Source organism: Coffea eugenioides, chromosome 11, assembly GCF_003713205.1.
Source record: "Coffea eugenioides isolate CCC68of chromosome 11, Ceug_1.0, whole genome shotgun sequence".
In the NCBI taxonomy this organism is placed as follows: Eukaryota; Viridiplantae; Streptophyta; class Magnoliopsida; order Gentianales; family Rubiaceae; genus Coffea; species Coffea eugenioides.
In genome coordinates, this window is record NC_040045.1 from 4,384,114 (window position 1) to 4,406,042 (window position 21,929).

Sequence of the window (21,929 nt, forward strand, 5' to 3'; positions counted from 1 at the left end):
TCACATGTGTTTTTGGTTGCCATTAGAACCAATAATGGTATAACTTACTAGCACTTTCATTATGACTACTTATCATGTCTTCCATTAGGAATTAAAAATGCTATACCACTTACTAGCACTTTCATTATGACTACTTATTTTGTCTTCCATTAGGAATTAAAAATGCTATATCACTTACCAGCACTTCCGATTGTTCTCTATGTGGAGCCTAGAGAAACCAATTCAAATTATTCTTGTCTACCACTAGTAATTAGTTAGAGTTTCTTATGTTTCATTCCAGCCTATACGTCACCACAAAAGCTCACAAAAGCAATCTTCTCTTCTCCTCACTTGACCGAATCTTCTTCCTCCATTTGCCAAGGAAATTTGAGCTTCATCTTCTTTCTTATGCTCCCTAAATCTTACTCTAACCTAGCCTATTCTTTTGGAGCATCCTCAAGCTTAGTAGGAGACTTGAATGGGGAGAGATTCTTGGTGATTTAGAACCTGATTTCTTGTGAGAGAAGGTAATTCTCAAAGCTCTCATTTTCCTTCCATCTTATGGTTAGTTTTTAGTTAGTTGTAACTAGTTAAGTTGGGTTGTTGATAGGTTCTATGAACCTTGACACTAGGTAGTGGACTTGAGGTGGCTTGATAGGTAGAGGTCTTGAGGATTTTGTGTGTTTATTTGCTTGTTTGTTACTTGCTTCGATGAGATATGGTATAGTTTGAGTTGGAAAAGTTGGAAAGAAAGCTAGAGGAAGGAAAATGTATGCTGTCCGATTTTTGTCTTGTTGAAGCCTTCATGTTAATTTCAAAATTTTGATGTTATTTTGGTGCAATAATACTTGATACATGTACGTGGTGTTGTAATGTGTATATAAATTCTTCCATAAAAAAAGAAAACTTTCCGTTTGAGTGTGTCTAACAATAGGGTTTAAAATGGAGAAAATAATAGAATATTAGAGAAAATTTTCTGAGTAGGAAACCCCAACCAGTGTTCACATTTTTTGTTATAACTCTCTGTCTGGGAGTTAAAATCGAGTGCCGTTTATGGCATCCGAAACTAGACTCTGAGAGCTTTCCGTTGGTATAAAATGCGACCCCTAACTCATTTCCTATGAGCAGTAGTGAACCAGCATAGATGACTGAAATTCTTCACTGCTTGCATCCGAGAAATAGTCAAAGCTGCAGTTTGTAGCTCAATTTTGTCTATCTTACAAAACGAATTTCATGATAGTTCCTTCTAGTGATTTTTAGCATTTTGAATCTAGTTTTCAACGCCGCAAATCATACTAAATTTTGAGTTGCGTAGCTTTAGTTATGATCAGATTTTTAAACTCTGTCAAGTATGACAGAAATGGAATTTCGTAATAACAGGTCCTAAAAATCAATTTTCTTTGAAATGTTGTATCTTGATGTAGAAAGGTCCAAATTGAGTTTCATTTGTTGCATTTGAAAATAGATCTGGAGCTTTAATTGTTGGTATGAATGGCATACTTAAGTGTATGGGTGGTTTGAATAAAGTCTTGTGTTTTTAAAAGAGAAAAATGAGTTTTTCCAATTGAGAAAAGTGAGTTTCCAGATTTTCGGATTTCACTGACCAGTCTTAGTAAAATACCTATATTTTGGTGTAGAAAAATCCGATTGAGGTGTCGTCAGCGGCATTTGAAACTAGACTCATGGGCCTTTGTTCTGTAAAAGTTTCATGTTTTTCCTCCATGTGTACTACTGTCCCTGACTCCTTAAAGTAGGCTATCCTGCTTAAATGTCCTGTTCTTTCAGGAAATGAATTTTTGACTTGGATCGAATATTTAGCCTACATATTTCTGAGATGTGGTAGTACTAAAAATCTATTTTCCAACGGTATAACTATAATTTTTTTGACTTGTGAAACTTGAGTTGCGAATTTTTAAAGTTACTGTACTATTCATCTCAGTAGATTCCTGAAGCATAGAAATGGAATTCTGGACTTTAAAAATCTCGAACTTCCAACCACTTACCTGGATTATTTTTTTTTTCACTACCTTGACTTCAAATGTATCTTTATTGAACTTCTCTCGCTAATGTATCTCTCATTTCCTCAAAGTTTTACACTTTCAACAAGTTATCTTCATTAAAGCAGTCAAGAGTTGTACTTGGGCGTTTAACTAGAAAATTTTGACAAGAAAATAATCTTTCATATTTTTCGATTTTCGAACCAAAACTCAGAGATCTATTTAACCCTCAAATTGGAGAATCTTGGACTTGACTTGACTTGAATTAATGCATTCTTAGATATTTTCAAATACTACCCTCGTGGATTAAGTTAGTAAGTGATAATTGTCTTCGATTTGATCGTATTATCTCTTGAGTGAGGGTAGCAGGAATACTATTAGATATTGGTTGAATACCTAGGTGATTTGTAATTGTGCATGTCTCAGGTGATCAAGAGGATTCGAGGAACTCGTTTGATCTTGTCTTGCTCTTGCTTTACACTCTTGATTTCGGTGAGTGTCAAGTGCATGTTCAATACTAATATGATTGAAATGATGTTGTACAAGCACTATATGATACGTGAACTTACCGAGGCGAGTGTGTACTTATCGCTCTCGTACTCTTTCTCTTGTAAATGAATGATAATTGTCAAATGATTCTAGATGTCTTGCACTTGTACTTGAAAATGTTTTATCTCGTGAGCATAGAGCGGCAGAATGTATCAAACCCTGTTTGGGTGGGAGGTACCGTTCATCCCGACTCAGTGTTATGAATGAGTCTAAATCGATTGGAGCGTGGTCTCATCGATAAATCATGCTGGTGGGGACGCCCCAACCCATTGGCTAATCTTGTAACTTGAGCCAGCAAGAGCTTGGTCGAGAAGCCTGGTGAACCTTGGGAAATGATATAGTTTGATCTTTTGAGATCTCGCTTAGCATATTCGAATAGTATCGCCACTATATGAATGTTTGGTTCCGGATGCGAGTGGGTGTTATGTTGGATAGAGGGAGTAAGTGGAGCGCTACGGTCATGATACTACTTGAGTTGACGGAGAGTCAACCCAGATGGCTTGAATCGGTCGAGACGTGAAAATAACTCTTAAGAGATCTTGTATCCTTCCATGTGTGTTTATTTCCTACTTGTACACTCATATAAAAGTTCATGTTAAAGCTGTTTTCAACTATGCTACTTGCTTGCTTGTTTAATTTTCTTAGCCTCACTGAGTGTTAGCTCATCCCAAATTTGTTTTCCTTAACAGGTTTTAGAAGTGAAAGTTGAGGATTTTAGACTAGCAACATTTGGTCAAAACTAGCAAAATCTTGTGTATGATATTGGAAACTTCTGAAGTGTAAATTTTGTTATATTTGGAGATTTGATTTGTAATTATAAATGGTAGTTTTAGAAGTTGTGACTTGTATATTTGAAGAATTTCTTTAATTCTAAATCTATGATTGACTTGTGGATTCCTTTTAAACTTGAATAAGTGTGTGAGTTCTGACGAGAATTGGGCAGGCGTCTCGCTGATACCCTAGGATTTGCCTTAGGGAAAAGTGGGGGCGTCACAGACTTCTTAGTTGCTATCAAATTCAATGTGGTTACCTTGAAGATCAGAAGTTGTTTGTGTACTCTTTTCCAACAATTTTAAATTATTTGCATTTATTAATGCAATATTGAGATCCAACAATTAGCAGCCCCTACATACAATTTGCCTTTGAATTTCAGCATCCTATTTTCCAGTTGGTAGCTAGGATTGGAGGCTGGATAAGTCGTTCCTGTACCCATGCTAGTTTGACATGAAGAGATTGCACACAGATTGTTAACTTCTATTTTAGGAATCTCATTTGTATCTTCTGTTCTTCTCCTGGATAGTGTATCTGCTACCTCATTATCAGAACCTTTTTTATATTGGATCTCATAATCCAAACCTAACAGTAACTTGGTGAGCCATTTGTGTTGTAATGTATGTGTAAGCCGTTGTTCCAAGAGATATTTGAAAGCCTGATGATTTGTTGTTCTTATAATGATGTGATGGCCAACCAACTAATGTTTCCATTTGATCACAGCTAGCACTAAAGCAAATAATTCTTTTTCATATACAGATGATAAGTGCATAGTTTACGTGCTTTTAGTGTGTTTTATTAGTTAGTTTTGGTGTGTTTTAATTGGTTTTATAGCTATATAAACTAAGATTCTAGTGAAAATATGCATTTTATGGTTTAAAGTGTGAAAATTGTATTTCTATGAACTTTTACGGCAAAAACTTCATGTTTTTGTAGGTTTAAGAATTCAATCATCAAAGGAGTAAATGAGAAGAGGAATTGGATGATTGATGATGTTTTGAAGTGATAAAAAGAGAATATGAAGTGCAAGAGATGAAATGCAATCAAGTTCTAAAGAAAAGGAGTTTCACAGCTTTGACACCTTGTGGTATTTTGGCAATATCTTGAGTGACAATGATTGGATTGAGGTGATTCTTATACCATTTTGAAGCCAAGAGATAGATCTACATTTGGTATGAAGACATTGAAGTCCAGTTCGGTGGTTTTCATAGTCAAAAAGTCGAAATACTGAAGTACATTTTCTATGGTCAAAGCTGAAACAATTTTTGACCAGTCAAGGGTAATTTGGTTATTTCTCAGTCCACGGAGCTCTAAATTAGGTGATTCTTGATGCATTGGAAAGCTAACTCAAATAGATACAACTTTCATGTTTTACACAAGAGCTAGTTCAGCCTCTAACATCGAGAAAATATCAGTTGAAATGGATCAAAAACAGAGCAAGCGATCCGAACCAGGATCCAATAGGATCCGATCCCTCGTCTGATCTTCTGGACAAGTGGATCCCTGACCAGAGGATTCGAGCTCCGATCCACTGTAGTAGGCCTCGGATCCCAATGAACAGTGAAGGAAAAAATGAAGAAAAATGCGATCCGAGGGGTATTTTGATCAATCCGAGCTCGGATCTTGCCCTCGGATCCCCAATTTCAGCTCTGCAACTTGCTCTGCAACTTGTGCTCTATTCACACAAGCTTTTTGACCAATTTATCTGCAAGAAATCCGGCTGGAACTGAGCAAGCAAGTATAGAGAATTCAAGAAGCATCTTTTGGTGAGTCCAAGAAGCAATTACATCAACTTTAACAACTCACCATGAGCTTGAATTCCTCTATAAATAGCAGCCTTGGAGGAACATTTTCACAACTTTGGAAGGCTAGAGAATTTCACCAAAAATGTAGTCTTCACTAGTTTTTCTTAGTTCATTAGTATAGTATAGGTAGTGTAGTTTATCCATCTTGTGTTTGTAGCTAGACTTGGATGAAGATTGAGGAGCAAAGATGGAGAGGTTGATCTCATGTGACAAGGGTGATATCTGTTCTACTACTTTCTCTCTTGTATTAGATTTCATGTTTAGCTATAATACAAGTTTGGATTTGTGTTTTTAACATGTTTAGTTAAAGTTTATGCCTAGAGTTATGGTTGAACTTGCTATATCTTGTTTTTGATGTTTACTTGGTTATTTGATAGTATTATTTTGAGCAAGTTATTTATCACTTTTGCTTTTCTAATCATGATTAACCGGCCATTAATTGTGATTACCTAAAGGTGTTAAGATTGCAATGAGAATTGGAATTTAACACTAGTTCAAGGAAGTTATAAACCTAGGGAGTACACTCACGAGAGTAGAGGTGCACCTATGTGGCTTTAGTGACTTGTTCATGTAATTTCATAGAAGAAATGAACTTGTAGCTAATTTCATAACCACGAGAGTAGGTATGGTTTAGCTACAAGTATAGTTGATTCACTACGAGAGTAGGTTTCACATACATTAGGAAATTACGCCATAACTAGCCAAGATAATAGCATTCACTTAACCAGTAATCTCATTTGTAAGAGTAGTAAGGAATTCCATATCTCTAGGAGCTTTCTAGTGCTAATTTTGATTTCTTTTATGTTTATGGTAGTCTAGATAATAAAGGAGTTCGAAAAACACCGGTAATTGCAATCTTCTCTGTGGGATCGACCCTTAATACCCTATACTCACTCACGATTCGTATACTTGCGATAAATCGCGTGTGGGGTATTTAGGAATTATAAATGTAAAACTTGATTGTGGATGAGCTAATTGATATATGTATACCCCGCGCACGTCAATAGACATTCTTAGATTTGAGGTTTGCTAAAGCCTTGCCAAGAACTGCTATAGGATGTCAGAATATCTAAAATCAATACAATAGTAAATTTAGAACGATTTTTCCAATTAGTTTCTAGATATACCATTTGAACAATTAATGTTTTCATCTCATAACTCACCTAAAAGCTTATTTAACTTGGCTCATAAATTTTTTCAATTAAGCTAATAAAAATTTATTAGTCTACTTTATTATTTGTATATTCATTAGAAACTCGTTTTAGAATTACATGTATTCCATATGGCTTGCAAATGGAATATATCCTTCATGTATATCTTAAAACAAATGATTTGTTAAGAAATCCTCTTTAACTTTAATAAGGGCCTGTTGGAACCTGAGTTTTTTGGAGTTTGTCTAAAACTTAACTGTAGTGCACTGTAGAAGTTTTTGAAAAATTTTATAGAAGTTTTGTAAGGTGAAAATTTTTTTGTAGAAGTTTTTTGTAAGATAAATTTTGTAAGGTGAATTTTTTTTTTCCTCTTTTTTTTCTTTCTTTCTTTTTCTTTTTTCCTTTTTCTTTTCTTCTCTCTTCTTCTTTCTTCTTCTTCTTCCTTTCCCCTCCCGCCACCCTCTCTCCTCCCTTTCCCTTCTCCTCTCCTCTGCATTTCCCCGCCAGCCCCCTCTCCCCGCTGCACGCCACCACTCCCCCCGCATCTTCTTCTCGCCCTTCCCCCTCCCCTTAGCCCGCCACCCCTCCCCCCGCCAGCCCTTCCCTCGCTGTCCGCCACCCTTCTGCCCTGCCCTTCCCTTTCCCCTGTGCCCCTTCCCCCGCTGCCGCCACCCACTCCGCCGGCCATTTCTCTGCCCCTTCCCCCTCTGCACGCCACCCCCTCTGCCTCACCACCCTTCCCTCTCTGCCCTTCTCCGCTACCCCGCCACCCCCTCTCCCACTGCCCCTTCCCTCTCTAGCCACCACCCCTTCCCCCGCCCACCCCCGCTGCGCCTTCCTCCTTCCCTCACCAGCTCAGAGGAAGACGTCCCATACGGATTGCGGGCGGATAGGCTCAGTGAATCAGCCCCGCCCGCCACCAGTGGAAGCAAGCTGCCCATTCCCCCTCTGCCCCGCCACCCCTTCCCCTCTGCCTAATTTCTTGGGAGAGAACCAGTTTGCTGAACTCCATGACTTATCCCCACCAACATCTGGCTATGTGAAGATATGGCATGCTCCAATTTTGCATTTGTTAACTTCTGGCCATGTGATGGAAGGGGCAACAGTGGTTATGGTAAGGCTTCTTGATCAGCAGTGGTTATTGAACAGGATTTTTAAAAGAAGGGGAGGTTTTCAAGGAAGGAGAGAGGGAGGGAGAGAGGGAGGGAGAAAGGAAGGAAAAAAAAAAGGAACGCCGGTGCCGGAAACGGCGGCGGAGTGGTGGCCGGCGATGAAGGTATGGTGGATGGGGTGGGGGAGAAAGAAGAAGAAAAGATAGTAGTTTTTTGTGTATTAAATATTTTGAAGTGTGTAGGTTAAAAATTTTGATAAGTTTTTTTGGGTTCCTGTAGCTAAAGTTGTTAAAAAACTAGTAGCTAAAAAACTTGGCCAAAAAACTCACTTCCAAACAGGCCCTAAGTTATGTTGATAACGCTCGTAGCACCAGAATTTTACCACAATTTTGAAAATATTGATAGTGATGAACTCAAATATGTTGTCATTTTACCTCCTTTTGTTTTGTTTTAACCCCCACATTAATTGCTCTTGGTTTAATTAACAGCTTTGTCATATCTTATTTGGCATATTGCTCTATTTCAATTTGTCGAATCATTTACTAGTTGTTTTGGTTTTGTCATCTACGTGCATATATTAAATGCGACCTATTTTGAATTCAAACACGGATCATGATTTGAAACTTTTAATCATAGAAAGTAAATAACAACTTAAAGAAAAGGAATAATTTCAGAAACCTCCCCTGAGGTTTCTAACAATTTCACTGAGCTCCCCTGAGATTTGAAAAATTACACATACCTCCTTTGATTTGATAGTTTTAGTAACAAAATCTAAAATAATATTGACTTGGTCAAATTTTTAAATGAATACCCAAAAATGTCCTTGTGTAATGAGTTCTAATTTATTTCCCTATAGAATTATAAGATTATCTAATATAATTATAAGGAAAATGTGCCGAATTTTTCATGTCCATACGTACTATTTGATAAACATAATAATAATTTTATCACTATGATACGATATTTTTGATAGTATTTTATTACAAATTAGATTTATAAGAGAAAATAAAATGTTGAAATAATTGATTCAGAGTTTATGAATTTTTCGAGTAGTGGGATTATTATAATTTAGTAGTGGTTTTGGGCAATTTCTTTTTGATTTATTGTTAATTTTAATACTAAAAAATAGAAAACAAAGATTAGCAAAAAACATTGGATTACGTATAAAGTTAACTCATCAAAAAAATTACTAGTTTGACATTTGGTTACAATAGAAACTAGAGATAATAGTGGTAATTCTATAGTTTTATTGACAAAAAATTAAAATAAAAAGGAATAAGAAGGAAAAAGAATGAAAAAATAATTTTAAAAGTCATTCTAAATATGAATATACCAAATAAGGGAATTTCATTAAAATATTTAAGGATAATATTGTCATTTTAAATGACAAGGGAAGTATGTATAATTTTTTAAATTTCAGGGGAGTTTAGTAAAATTATCAGAAACCTCAGGGGAGGTTTCTGAAATTATCCCTAAAGAAAATATTCATTTTTCCTTTCTTTCATTTCCAATTAAGAAGAGTTTTTGCATTTATCTATGGTTTCACTAAAGAGAATTTAATAGTTAGTTAATTAAGGAAACACTTTAGTTTATTAAATTGCTTCAAAACGATCAAATGCCAATAGATTTTGATCATACTTTAAAATCAAATTACTCGAGTAGACCCACAAGAAGAAGAGAAATTTAAAAAAATTGAGTAAATCTTATATACACTGATAGTGTATAATACACTATTATCATTGGATGAATAACAATTATGCAAAATTTGAAATTTAACTTTTGCATGTATATATATCATGGATCCAATAATAATTATAGTATATACATTGTCAGTGTAGGAAAGATTAATCCAAAAAAATTATCTTTCTATTTTTCGATCAAAGCTCTGAGCATGATAGCAAATGGTATTAAAGCGCTAAAATTGATAGTTTTGGGCACAAAGTGAAAATCAGTGATAGGTGAGGGACGTGCACGACTGCATGTTGCAATTAGCCGTAAAACAAAATACTTAATATAAATTCTGTAAGTGCAGGGGACCGCTTTTCCAATTTCAACTAGTAATAGAAAACCTTTTCCCGCAGAAGAAATCAAAGAAGCGAGAAGTTTCCCAAGTACATTTCCCTTCTCCAGCCTCGTTCCAAACGCCATCTTCGTCATCCCCGCAAAGGCAAAACCACCTTGGCTGGCTGGTCGCCCTCCTCTCTTCTCCACCATCCTCCTCATCCTGCTTCTTTTCTTTTTAATTTCTGGGCTCATCTTCTTATGCCTAATACTGTTAATCAATTGCAGAGGCTGGCCATTTGATTGATGCCCGCCATTGAATGGTTTTGTTTTGTTCCACCGCTGCTATGTCAAATCAATATGTATTTAGATAAATGTACGTAGGAATCAGATAAGAGTTGGGTGTTAACGAAAACAGAGAAAAGAATGGATTTTGTGGGCTCCCCCTCTCCCTCTTCCTCCTCAACTTCTGCACCAAACGATGTCACTTCTCAGGTTTGCCATTTCGTACTTTCTGACCTTTGACGATACAAAAATGTGAGCTTTGTTCCGTTTGTTCAATCAATGTTCTTTATTATTTTGAGGATTGTTTCAAATGTGATGTAATGGGTCCTCGGTTGATTGGATTGATCTTCCATTATATTACACCATATTATTGTTTTTACTCAATAAATACCATAAACAAGCTCTTCCTTTATTAGTTGCCCTGTTTGCTTTCGAAGATATTACTATTAAGTTTTAAGGTTATGATGCATCTTCGGAAAAATTCACATGTGAAACACGCGACAACCCTCCCTTTCCCCCCCAAAAAAAAATTTTTTTTTTTTTGGGTAGATATTGTGAGTTTCTCTCAAGTTTATGCCTTTACTAGTCTTGCCTTCCAAGCCTCATCTCTTGCATTTGCCTCTGTCCTTAGTTACTGTGCTCGTTTGTTTGCTTTAAAAGGTGGTATTGATTTTTATTTATATTTTCTTATGTACTGCTCTGTGCTTTTTTTGATGGAACTGAAACTCTTAGCATAATAAAAAAGGAAAAGGAAAGCCTGTTTTTAGTTTTGCATGAGTTAGTATACCACGCTACTTTCTAGAGCGCAATGCAAAATGCAGGCTTTGTTCAAGTGAACTGCAATCTTATTTCACTGTAGCTTACATCTATGTTAAGTTGACTTGTGTAAACTTTTAAAATACCATCAGATACATTATCAATAACAGATTCTAACATAGAAAAGTTCGAAAGAAAAAAAAAGGTGCAAACTAAAATTCCAGTGCAAATAACATATGCAAGTTAAAATAAAAGACTGCATTCAGTTATAGTGAACAAATAGTTTATATATCATGCTTCTAGCATTTAAAGCATTTTAGGATGCATAGACTGTTAAGCTCCTAGTCATCTTCATCAATCAAGTCAGGAAACCTTTGAGGTTCTACCCTAGTAGTAATTGGTTATCCTATGGCTGTCAGACCACAAACTAATCAAGCTACTTGCTTACTCAATGGTCTTGACAAGACAAAGAAATCCAATGGTTTCAAGAAAAGCATACCCACGAAGAGGATAAAGTCCAAGAGACCCTTTTTTTTGGGACACTTCTATACTTTTCTGTGCATTATCATTGGTTGGTTGCTTGAGAGAAAGTGCTATGTTTTTTTGGCACTCACTCATGCACATTTAACTACTATGTTCTTGGTTGACACTTAAAAACACCGTATTGATCATTAATGTTGTTATGAGATATTTATGTTTTTTCCTTGTTATGGAGAAAAAATGTTCTTGACTTTTTATATTGTCATTGTGGTGACTGATCTAGAGCTATGTAGTTACCTGTAACCGAAGGGATTCAAAAATTGCAAATTAATTTAGAGTTATTAGGAGATTAATTAATGAATGTGAGCCGCGTTTTAGAAAATTTGATTAAACACTCATAACAGTTTATCCAAGTTGATATTGACCTTAAATGGTATAGGGTTTTGCTTATGGTTTTTCAAACATATCTGTACAAATTACGAATCTAATTTTGAAAACTTGTTACTCTGTAAACCACTCGTGGAGTGTTTTGGCACTAAGAGAACCTTTGGATGAAAGTTTCTTATTCTCCTCACTTACCATTTAAATCCTCTCATGAAAAGAATTCACTTTGACCATTTTAACTTGGAATATCATCTTTTCAGGAAAAATATGATTTGTAGCTTCTTTTGGATGGGATTGAGTTTCAAGAACTTGGGCTTTAGACCATTTTACTTGTTCTTGAGTTCCTCTTATATCTCTCCTTTTTATTTTCTTTTGTACTGAATCCGAGGCAGTACCATCCTTCATTAATGTAACTCATTCCTCTCCTTTTGAAGTTGACGACTTCAGTTGGACAGCCCTAGGCTTCAAGGATTTTGTCCTCTTGGTTTCAAGGGCGTATACATATATGCATTATATATGTATGCTGATGTAGCACGAAAACTTGGTAGGCACAACAGCTTTGTAGAAAAGCTTATAGGCCTTGTTTGGATTGCATTTTTCTGAATTTTTTGTAGAAAAATTACTGTAGCGATTTGATATATGTGAGGTAAAAAGGTGATTGGGAAATGTGTTCACGAAAAATGTAACAATTTTTCTTTGGAAAATTGTTGTCCAAACAAGGCCTTAGATATTGAATGTCACCCAAACTTATAATAGCAACTTGGAATAGGATGGGAGAATATGCTTAAGAAGGTGAAAACTGATTGGTAATTCTAGGAATCACTCCTAGGAATCTTTAGGCATCACACCTAAAGTTGGGATGTATCACACAACCCTAAGAAAGACGTTAAGTCTGCAGGAAAATTTTATTAATGACCAAAAACTGCCTTCTCTTTGTGGCGAAGTGGTTATTTATAGACTTTAGAAGAAAGCTAATTCCAATCCTAATTAGGACTCCTAACTAGAGTAGAATTCTAGTAGAAAGCTAGAAAGCTAAGCTTTCTTATTCCCCATAACAACTAAAATACTAATTACCAAAAATAATTACTAGACAGAAAATTACCATAAACCTAAAATTCCTGCAGCTAATCCAAATTACTAAAATACCCCTGCTGGTGAAAATCAGAAAACAAACTGCATAGAATTCAAACCAACTCCCAAGTTGGTTCCTTGTCATCAAAAGCATGCCAAATCAATGCTTGGGCATTCGACACATCCTTCCCACGTCTCCTATAAACCTTAGTGGATTTTTGCCACTTATCTCTATCATATGCATGTATGTATGTGTGTATTACATACATAATTGTGTGTATACATATATATATATGTATGCATATATTTATATGTGTGTGTGTGTGCATACATACATGCATACACGATACATACTCACACACACACAGAGATATACATATATATATGTATAAATAGATATATGTGTATGTGTGTGTGTGTGTGTTCCATATTCTATTTTTAAGGACATAGTAAGATACACTAAATTTAGCAGAACCATATCGCCTGAAAGTGAAAGTGAAGGTTTAAATGACAAAAGGCTTATGGTGGAATATATACATATATATATGTGTATGTATACTCACACACACACAGAGATATACATATATATATGTATAAATAGATATATGTGTATGTGTGTGTGTGTGTGTTCCATATTCTATTTTTAAGGACATAGTAAGATACACTAAATTTAGCAGAACCATATCGCCTGAAAGTGAAAGTGAAGGGTGAGGGTTCAAATGACAAAAGGCTTATGGTGGATACCTAGGTACGCTTAGATGAGGAAGGCTGTAGTAACGAACGAACTACTGCAGGAATTGGAGAATAATAACATGTTTGTCTTTGAGTCTTGTCCTGTCTTCTTATGGTTGTCTTTTCTTATCCATGTTGTATTTGTAATATCAAAGTTGAATGTAATTTATATTTATTGTGCATGTACAGCTGGGAATATATAATTTTAGTCAAGCTGCTGTCTTTAGCTGTCTTTCTTTTAGTGGTCAACAGAGATTTTATTAGTTGGAAGTTTGGGTATATGATATACTAATATTTCAGTCAGTAGAATGTAATAACAACTCAATTTTTGGATATTTAGCATATCTATCTGTCATTCTTGTTTACATTATAACAATAGGAGGGAGGGAGCAAAGGAGGGGGCAAGGGATAATTGTTTGAATCAAGAAGCTACTTTCGTACTTATGATTGAAAAATAGAAAGATATTTCGACCTTCATAATGAAGTCGAGAAAAAATTCTGTTCTAATTTTTTTTTATCCTGCTTAGATGGTGCTAATATGAGGTCTGCTTGTGTATCAAAAAGTAGTGAAGTTTTAGTGGGGTGTTTAAGTTTCTTTCACTTTTGTGCTTCCTCCCCCCTCCCTAATGTCCAATCTAAAGAAGAGGAAAAAGGAAATCTCTATGTTTTGATTTGTGGCCAACTTGTTCCTTCTTTTGTAGGAGCATTATGTGACATCAATTGAGGTAGATCACGAGACAACGTGTTGGGGCTGTGGAGTCCGTCTTCTTGTTTCACCTCATGCACCTGTTTTCAAATGTGGCTGGTGTGGAGCAATAACTAACAGAAATGCATTGAAAAATAATAACCAGTACTATAAGTGGAGACGTTTGCGAGATCGTTGCTTTGTTGTTTTCGTCCTTTTGTTCATGCTTTTTATAATATGTAAGAAGCTATAATTATGCCATGCGCTTTATGCATTTCCCTAGCCTAGCTGCTGCATTGCATGTGCTTTCCTTCTGCCATTGGGCATCAGTGGGTGATAATATTTTAAACATGATTTCTTCATTGACATTGCTGAAAGTGGTTGTGTGTTCTCTAATCTACGTACAGAGGTCAAATAAATAGAATATGCTTCAAAGTTTTTCCAACAGAATATTGAAATAGGGCTCGCCTTTACCCTCTTGATTGCCAGGAGATATACATTTTTTTGGGTTCATCATTCTTGCCATTATGATCAGAGGAATATATTAAATGTCTTTTATGTTTCTCCTTTTAAATATAACACTATTCAGTTTTCTTGGTGAAAGTTTTTCTGTTTATCTTTGTGCTTATTTAAACTTCATGCTTTCTTCCTAAAATAGGGGTTAGAGTTTCTTAATCTGAGAAGAGTGGTTATGGTGTATAATAGATGATGTGAGTTGGTATGAATCAGAAAAAGTGTAAACAGGTCAAGATCCTTGTCAACTTGTTCTTGGGTCATGTTGAATGGAATTGACGTCAAAGTTAGTGGTTTATGCTTATTGTTATTCATCTGTGTATATTTGTTTTATATCATGGTGTTGGACAATTTGATTGAGAAGATTTTAAATGGCCATGATACAAGTCACAGCGTCCAACATGATTTTGGATACATTAGACAGGAGAACATTTTATGTGATGTCCTCATGGAAAAACGTGTAAGAAATATCTTGATATAAAATGTGTTGGCATTATTTCTATGTTTTGCACAATTGGAATTGCTAGATCCTGGAAAGTTAATAGGAGAGGAGGTAGGAAAGAATTCAAGTGTTAAATGGTGCTGCACACATTGCTTCTTCCGTTGACTAGGCTTTGAAGAACTTCATTATGTTTTGGAAACGTTACAAATACTTCTGTAGTAATATTTCTCTGTGAAGTGGTGTTGGATCAGAAAACTACGTTGAGTTTTAATCTTCTTGTGACTTTTTGTCTAACGTAACAATTAAGCTCATTGTTGAAGAAGGATCGAAATTCACTTGGACCTTGCTTTGGTATGATTAGTCTTGTACTTGGTGGCTTTTGATTTTGTAAAAGCTCAAAATCAGAATCCAGAAAGAAGGTCTCTTGTAACTTCTGATATTGACCCTTTTCAGCATTAAAAAAGCCAAAAGCTGAAATAAAAAGCACTTGAAAACATTACATAACAAATTTCATTTAACACCAGAAGCTAAAAACAGGTGTGAAAAAGTAGTTGAGAACAGGCCCATACTTTGCATCTGCAAAGATGTGAATTATTACATGATCTTTCATTTTCTACCGTATCTTTTAGATTTTGTTTTATCAATTTGTCAAATTTGCTAGGTTTCTCTGGTTTAGATTGATATCTGAACCTTCCGTCTCCAATCTAGATATGTGGATTTTGATAAGTCTATTCTGTACTGAAGGTGCTATGATGATGTTGTAAAGTTTTGACTTGCATGCTATGTTGTCCTATGGTAAGAATGAAAATGGTTATTCTTGCGTGACTTCATGTTGAGGGCTATATACTGATGTTGAATGTTTCTTTCTGAGGAAGGAACAATGGAAAGGGGTAGATGGTAGATGAGAAAAAGAACTTTCATTAGTTACTTAAGGATGCAAAAGGGCTGGAAGCTGAGTTGAAAATGAGTGAAGAAAAATAATGTAAAGGTAATAAATAAAAAACTAAATCTGGTACTTAGCAAGTGATTTTAAGGATCGTGCGGTAGACATATCCAGGGTTTTTTTCCCCTTTTCTCTTGTTATTGAATTTGGAGTTAACCAATGCTCTCATTAAACAAGAGTTACAATTTCTCCATGTTTGAATTTTATACATCATGAAAATTATGAGACTCTTAGAAGATAAACTCTCACAGTGGAGATATGTACTGGACCTTTGATTGGACAAGTTGGTTTGGTTTTGTTCTACTTTGTGTTTCTTATAGCCTTCTCCAGAACAACCCAAGTGATTTGTCATCACCACCACACTCTTATCCATTTATGGTTAGTAATATACTACAGTGTTCCATGTGCTCATTGTCTTGCATTCAATTTTGTGGAATATTCTTTATGGAATAGTAATGGCTATCTCAGATGCAAGTAAATTAGGGTTTATAGGAAAGTTAGGGTATAAAAGATCTAATGATTTCTTGTTTCCTGATGACAATGCTCACACCTACTATCAAGGCTGAGAAGATCAGGAAGACGAAAATTCCTGTCACTGTTTTCTTAAGATATACTGGTTTATTGTTTCCTATTGCCTTCCCTCAAACCGCCTGCAGAAAAGATTCCTGGTCCTAAACAACCTGCTGTTTCGGTGCCTTTCCTTTCTATTTTTTTCCTCTTTTAATGTTGATCATTATGTTTATCAGAAACTTGTTTGTCATTTAATTGTTTCTGTCTGTGTTACCATGCAAGTTGAGAGTCTCATCTAATTGTTTCTGCCTGTGTAACCATGCAAGTTGAGAGTTGTTTTGGACTTAAGCCAGTAGGTACTAAAGGAGTCTAAAGTCAGTGTGGAGTGTATTCACCTTTTGGGAATTAGTAGTTGCACGGCAGATTATGGCTTGTCCAGCCACAGACAGTAATTAGATAAAATTCCAGGCTATTTTGTTGGATCCATGTTTAATTTATTTAAGGAATGAATTCTCTTTAATGCTGTTGCCACACTTGTCTCTTATTGTTGCACATACTTTCAGCTGATGGATGTTTTTGCACACAATTTAATTTGGATGAATAACCTAGACTTTTATCTTCATTGCATGAAATGCAACCATTTTGTCCATTCAAAGCTGATCAAATGAAAGGTTGCATTAGTATTTCGAACAATGATGTGTTTTCCCTTTATAATCTTGTGCAATGTCTGGTTGTTGTGGAAGAAAAAGTGCCAAAATTCTCTTTCTTTATGCAGTAAAAAACTCAACGAAAACTGTTTAGGGGCATAGTTGTTGCTTTCCTGGTTTTTTCGTTATAAAGTAATTGATCTTGTTCTTAAAACTGTTTCCATCTTAGTGCAGGTGGTGGCATCTGGGCAGTCTATCCTGTTGTTTTCTCAATCAGTTTTTTCTGGGGAATTTTCCACTCCACGATAACTCTAATACTATCTGTATCTACATTATCTTCGTTTGGCCTAGCATCATTTCTGTCTCCTGGTGTTCCACCAAGGATATTGTGGGGTAGCTACCCAGCAGTAGGAAAAGGTGGACTTGAGAACTATACCTTTTGTCACCACTGTTCAAAGCCTAAGTCATCAAGGACGCACCATTGCAGTTCGTGCGGAATGTGTGTATTAGACATGGATCATCACTGCCCATTTGTGAGTATTGACCAGCATTCTTCTGTTTTAGCATAAGAGAAAGATATATGATTTAAAAGCAAAGGGCGTTGCAATTGTAAGATTTCAGTTCAGGACTTTTTGACTTAAATTAGGATAAAAGTAGACGCACTTGGCTGAAATTTTAAGGGAACTCCATAAATCAATTAGAGTTGATAGTTATCCTGTACAAGTAGAACTCCACAAATCAATTGAAGTTGATAGTTATCCTGTATGAGTAATTTGTCATGGACAATTTATATTTGTTTGGGAAAAGAAAGAGCAATATTTGATTTGGAAATAGGACAAAGAATTGAACTACAATATCAACCAGTTCCAGTTCTTTGAAACTTTCAGTCTTGTTCATAAAACTAATTTATTTATTTTTGGTTTGTGGCGAAATTTTGTCAATATTTTCGTCAAAGCTTCCTTTTTTTTTTGTAGCTTTATGGCTATTCAATTGTATTTGCCCATGCTTCCTATTCTTTTGTTATTGTAACCTTATGCTGAGAAATGTTGTTCATTTTGTTATATCATTATGATTCTTTTTGCTTTCCTCTAAATAATGGGCAAATGGTTTTTTTTTTCCTTTTTCTTTTTCCCTCGAGTACACGTGGTACACTGTATAAACATGCTCTTCATCCTTAAGGTTTTCAGATTTTCTTTTGAAAATTCACAATTTTTTTCCTTGATTCTAATAATTTCCATTTTGCTATTGAACTTTCACTATGTATGAGTATTGGATTGAATATCCTGTTTGCCTATGACATTGTTGATGGCACGGCAGATGTCTCCTGCCACCCTCAAAAATAAGGAAAAAGATGTAAAGGATCTGTCCTTCAATGTATAGGGGTCACATCAATTGTATGATATAAGTATGCATTTGACGATAGGATTGAATGATCCAACGCAACAATTTACTAAGAGTTGATACTGTATGGGACTCAAGCACTTGCAATAGTAGTAGCTGCTGTAAGTGCAGTGCAAGTTCTTGAGCGCTGCTTGGCAGTTGGGACAGTTTATTTAGTGGTTGCTTTGAAGTTGGAGTGAATGCTTTGCTCATAAAATGCATTTTTTGAAAAAATTCTATTTTCTACTTGAAGTCTTTCAATGACAATTCAATGCAATTGGAAGACAAGGATAGAGAAAGCACAAAACGAGGTTGTGCTAATGTACATGTTAGGATAAACAAATTGCCAAAGCAAAGTCCTTTTTTTGTCATTTTATACTCCTATGCGGAACAAAACATCTGGTCTATTTTTCCAGATTAATTGATTAATTTTCGATGGTCTGTTGAGTCTATTTTTCCGGATTAATTGATTACTTTTCAATAGTCTGTTGATAGGCAAGATCTATTTTTCAGTTATTTACCCTCTGTCTGCAGATTGGAAACTGTGTTGGTGCAGCTAATCACCGGTGCTTCATCATCTTCCTCATTTCAGCTGTAATGAGTACAATCTATGTCTCAACTATATCTTTTTATGCGGCACTTCATGTCTGGCCACCAGTAAATTATGTGGCCAATCAACCTCTAAACAGGCTTCTTTCTTATGAGGTCACCTTGAACTTCTTGAAAGAATCTGCTTTTGCATTGCTGAGATCTGCTGTCTTTCTTACACCAAGAGGGCTTGTTCTGGTTTACCTTTTCATCGCTAGTGTCTCGGTGGGGATTGGTTTAAGCGTACTCTTGTGGCAACAGCTCTCCTACGTATATAGAGGGAAGACTTACTTAAGTCAATTAAATGCTTCAGAGGGTGACGGTGGGGAAAGGGATTGCAAAAATTTAATCAACTTTTTTGGTTGTCAGTATATTGCAGCGAGATATTTCCCTAGTTTTTGGAACTCAAGGAAGACTCACGAGAAGTAAGCACGAAGAGGTTTGTTAACTTCTTTTCTGTTTTACATTGACCAGTTTCTTTAAATTTTGGTTTTTATCATTGCTATTAAGTGGCAAAGCATATGCAGGAATAAGAGTTGCAAGAGATATTGATTTCTTTTTATGCGTTTCACAAGATGGTTGAGGACGAAAGTGTGAGTCTGGATTTATCGGTCAATGATTTAGGTGTCCTAGTGAACTTGAAGCTTGCTTTTACTGGTGGATGCAAACTTCTGTACAGTAGCTTGTGATTAGTAAAGTTGCATAAGAGTTTATCAGGATTAGAAATAGCCAAGCGTTTTGGTCATGTATGTAAACCGGTGAGGTGTGACATCCAAACCCAAAATTTTTTGTGGTCTTTTGGCAGAGGGGGTTGATTCCTATTTTTGCAAATTTGAAATTATGGATAAACCAGGAAGATTTATTTTGCACATAATCTAGTTTTGAAAGTTCTGCTGTTAATTTTAAACTATTTACTTTAGCAATGTTTTCAATTTCTGATGGTATGGGTAATGTCACTTAATTGTATGGGAAAAATTCTTATATTTGATGCTTCTTTTATTGTGTAGGTAGCTATGAGTAATTTTGTGGGTTGTTTTCCTTTTATAGAGTAAAACTTAGAGACCCAATTATGAGCGTTATCCCCTTTTCTATATGTTCATAACAATTCTGGCTCACTCAATGTGCATGTGATCCAAAATATCTTTTGTATCAATTTTGTTAATTGTCCTATCATTAAAAGTGAAAAATTGACAAGATTTTAGTAAAGATAAGCTTAATTTGTCTTGGTTGCTTGTTAAATGGTTTTAAACTGAAAAAATGAAAACAAATTCTGGAAGAGGTAATTGGCTACAATTTCTAGCTTAGTGGTTGTAGATTTATTGACTTTAACAATGGAGGAAAGATGTTAACTTCTGCCCTGATTAATGTGAAGTTGGTAAATAGGGGATCATGATTTGATTGAAAATTTGTAACTGGAGAAGAAAACTGCGAGGATTCATTAGCTGTAGGGCAAATGTGCATTAGCATGTAGCAATGGTTGATTTACTGGGGTACAATTAGGCTTTTGATCATGGCAGTGGTTTTGTTTTTTTAACCTTCTTTTGGTGAAAGAGGATACAACCAGACAACGGGAGACACTGCCTGATTATAAGCAGTACTATCCTTTTATGTAGTAAAATTAAGATGTACACAAAGGAGCTAAATAAACAAATAAAATGTTTATTGCAGATTAACTTTTGATGGACACAAGCATTGACGGAAGTTAAAAAAAAAAGTACAGCATTGGTGACAGATTTTAAATAATCATATCACATGTCAATGTGGTCGAATTCTATGTTTGTATTTGCACCATGTACTTTAGAATGATGCATGATGTGGATTTAGTCTACCAACTTTTTGGCTTAAACCAACAGATACTTGCACATGCTGATTCTGTAGTTTTGCAACACCTATTGGTATAATTTTGTATGCCAAGCATTTTATCATTTTAAAAAATTGCTAGAGTAAATTACAAGCTGTAGATTGCAGGATAAAGTTGAGATTCTAGCCTCTAAGAGGATAACAAACGTCTGTGCAATCCTTTAAGTCCAAAGACTGCACCGCATCCAATTTCAGAATTGTTGAAACACTCTGTGGTGGATATTACTGTCCTTGATATGGTTTATCCTGCCTTATCATAATGTTTAGTCTCAACTCCCTCCCTCCCTCCCTCCCTCTCTCTCTCTCTCTCTCTCGATAGATTTGTCTTTTTTTTTTGAAAAAGATAAACACAGTGCATTAATAAAAAATTTTCGTATGTACATGCAAGTTTTTCTGTATGATTGCATGAGAATACGGTGTATGTTACAAAAGATGGTTGTTTAGTTGTATTTGGACACACTTATGTGACTTTGACATATTAAAGAAATGAAGACAATTTTTTGTAGTTTTGATTAGAATTTCCACACGCTTACAAACTGTTTGATTCTGAATGCTTATGCTGTTCTGGGTCTTTTACTTCCTTCTTGTGGGAGGGGCCATGCTTTTTGATAAAGTGTTCCTTTTATAGCTTTAGTGTACATTGATGGAATTAGAATTTTTTGCATTGCATAAAGGTCAACTAGGAATAAGTCTTCCACATTGGCAATTATAATGGACATGTATTAATGCTAGCTGGTCGGATGTTTGTCTGTCAGTTGTTGCTAAAAGTAGTTCATAAGCTTGTCCTCCAGCATACAGATTCTTCTATCCCGTAGGTTTTGCAAATTTGTGATGATATTATAGTTTGTCCAACTTTCTGTTATTTGGTAATCTAATTAACCTATCTAGAATGGACATGAAGAAGCTTCTGAGGATCACAACAAGGGGCTGCAATAGTCTTTTCTAATCTTCTTTTACCTTTGTGCCTCTGGTTTTAGACCCTACAAGTTAAAAGAATGGTGGAGCCTGGCCGAACAGAACAAATTAATGGAAACTGGAGATCAATTGAAATGATGTATGGCGTTTCAGTAGGATATTCAATGACAAATTTGATAGCTTTTAGGATTATATAATCTTTTAAGCTCTTTGTCTCTCTCACGTTGTTGTTGATAGCACCATGCCTTCAGTTGTAGTCATTACACCTCCAGGATACTGAGACAGAATTACTGGCTGCCTTCCTGGCCTTAATTCAAAATTTATACATTAAGCAATAAGCCTGGAGGACATTATGCTTATTTAATCATTTTTG

General features: G+C 35.5%; 1 protein-coding gene across 1 annotated transcript; it reads left to right on the plus strand.

Moving 5' to 3' along the window:
- The first annotated feature begins 9,474 nt into the window (after nt 1-9,474).
- LOC113753919 (protein S-acyltransferase 11-like) lies at nt 9,475-19,215 on the plus strand. The gene is made up of 4 exons (XM_027298197.1): nt 9,475-9,860; nt 13,775-13,997; nt 17,048-17,346; nt 18,728-19,215. The coding sequence occupies exons 1-4, from the start codon at nt 9,792-9,794 to the stop codon at nt 19,208-19,210; spliced, it is 1,074 nt and encodes a 357-aa protein (XP_027153998.1). The 5' UTR covers nt 9,475-9,791; the 3' UTR covers nt 19,211-19,215.
- Nucleotides 19,216-21,929: the final 2,714 nt, after the last annotated feature.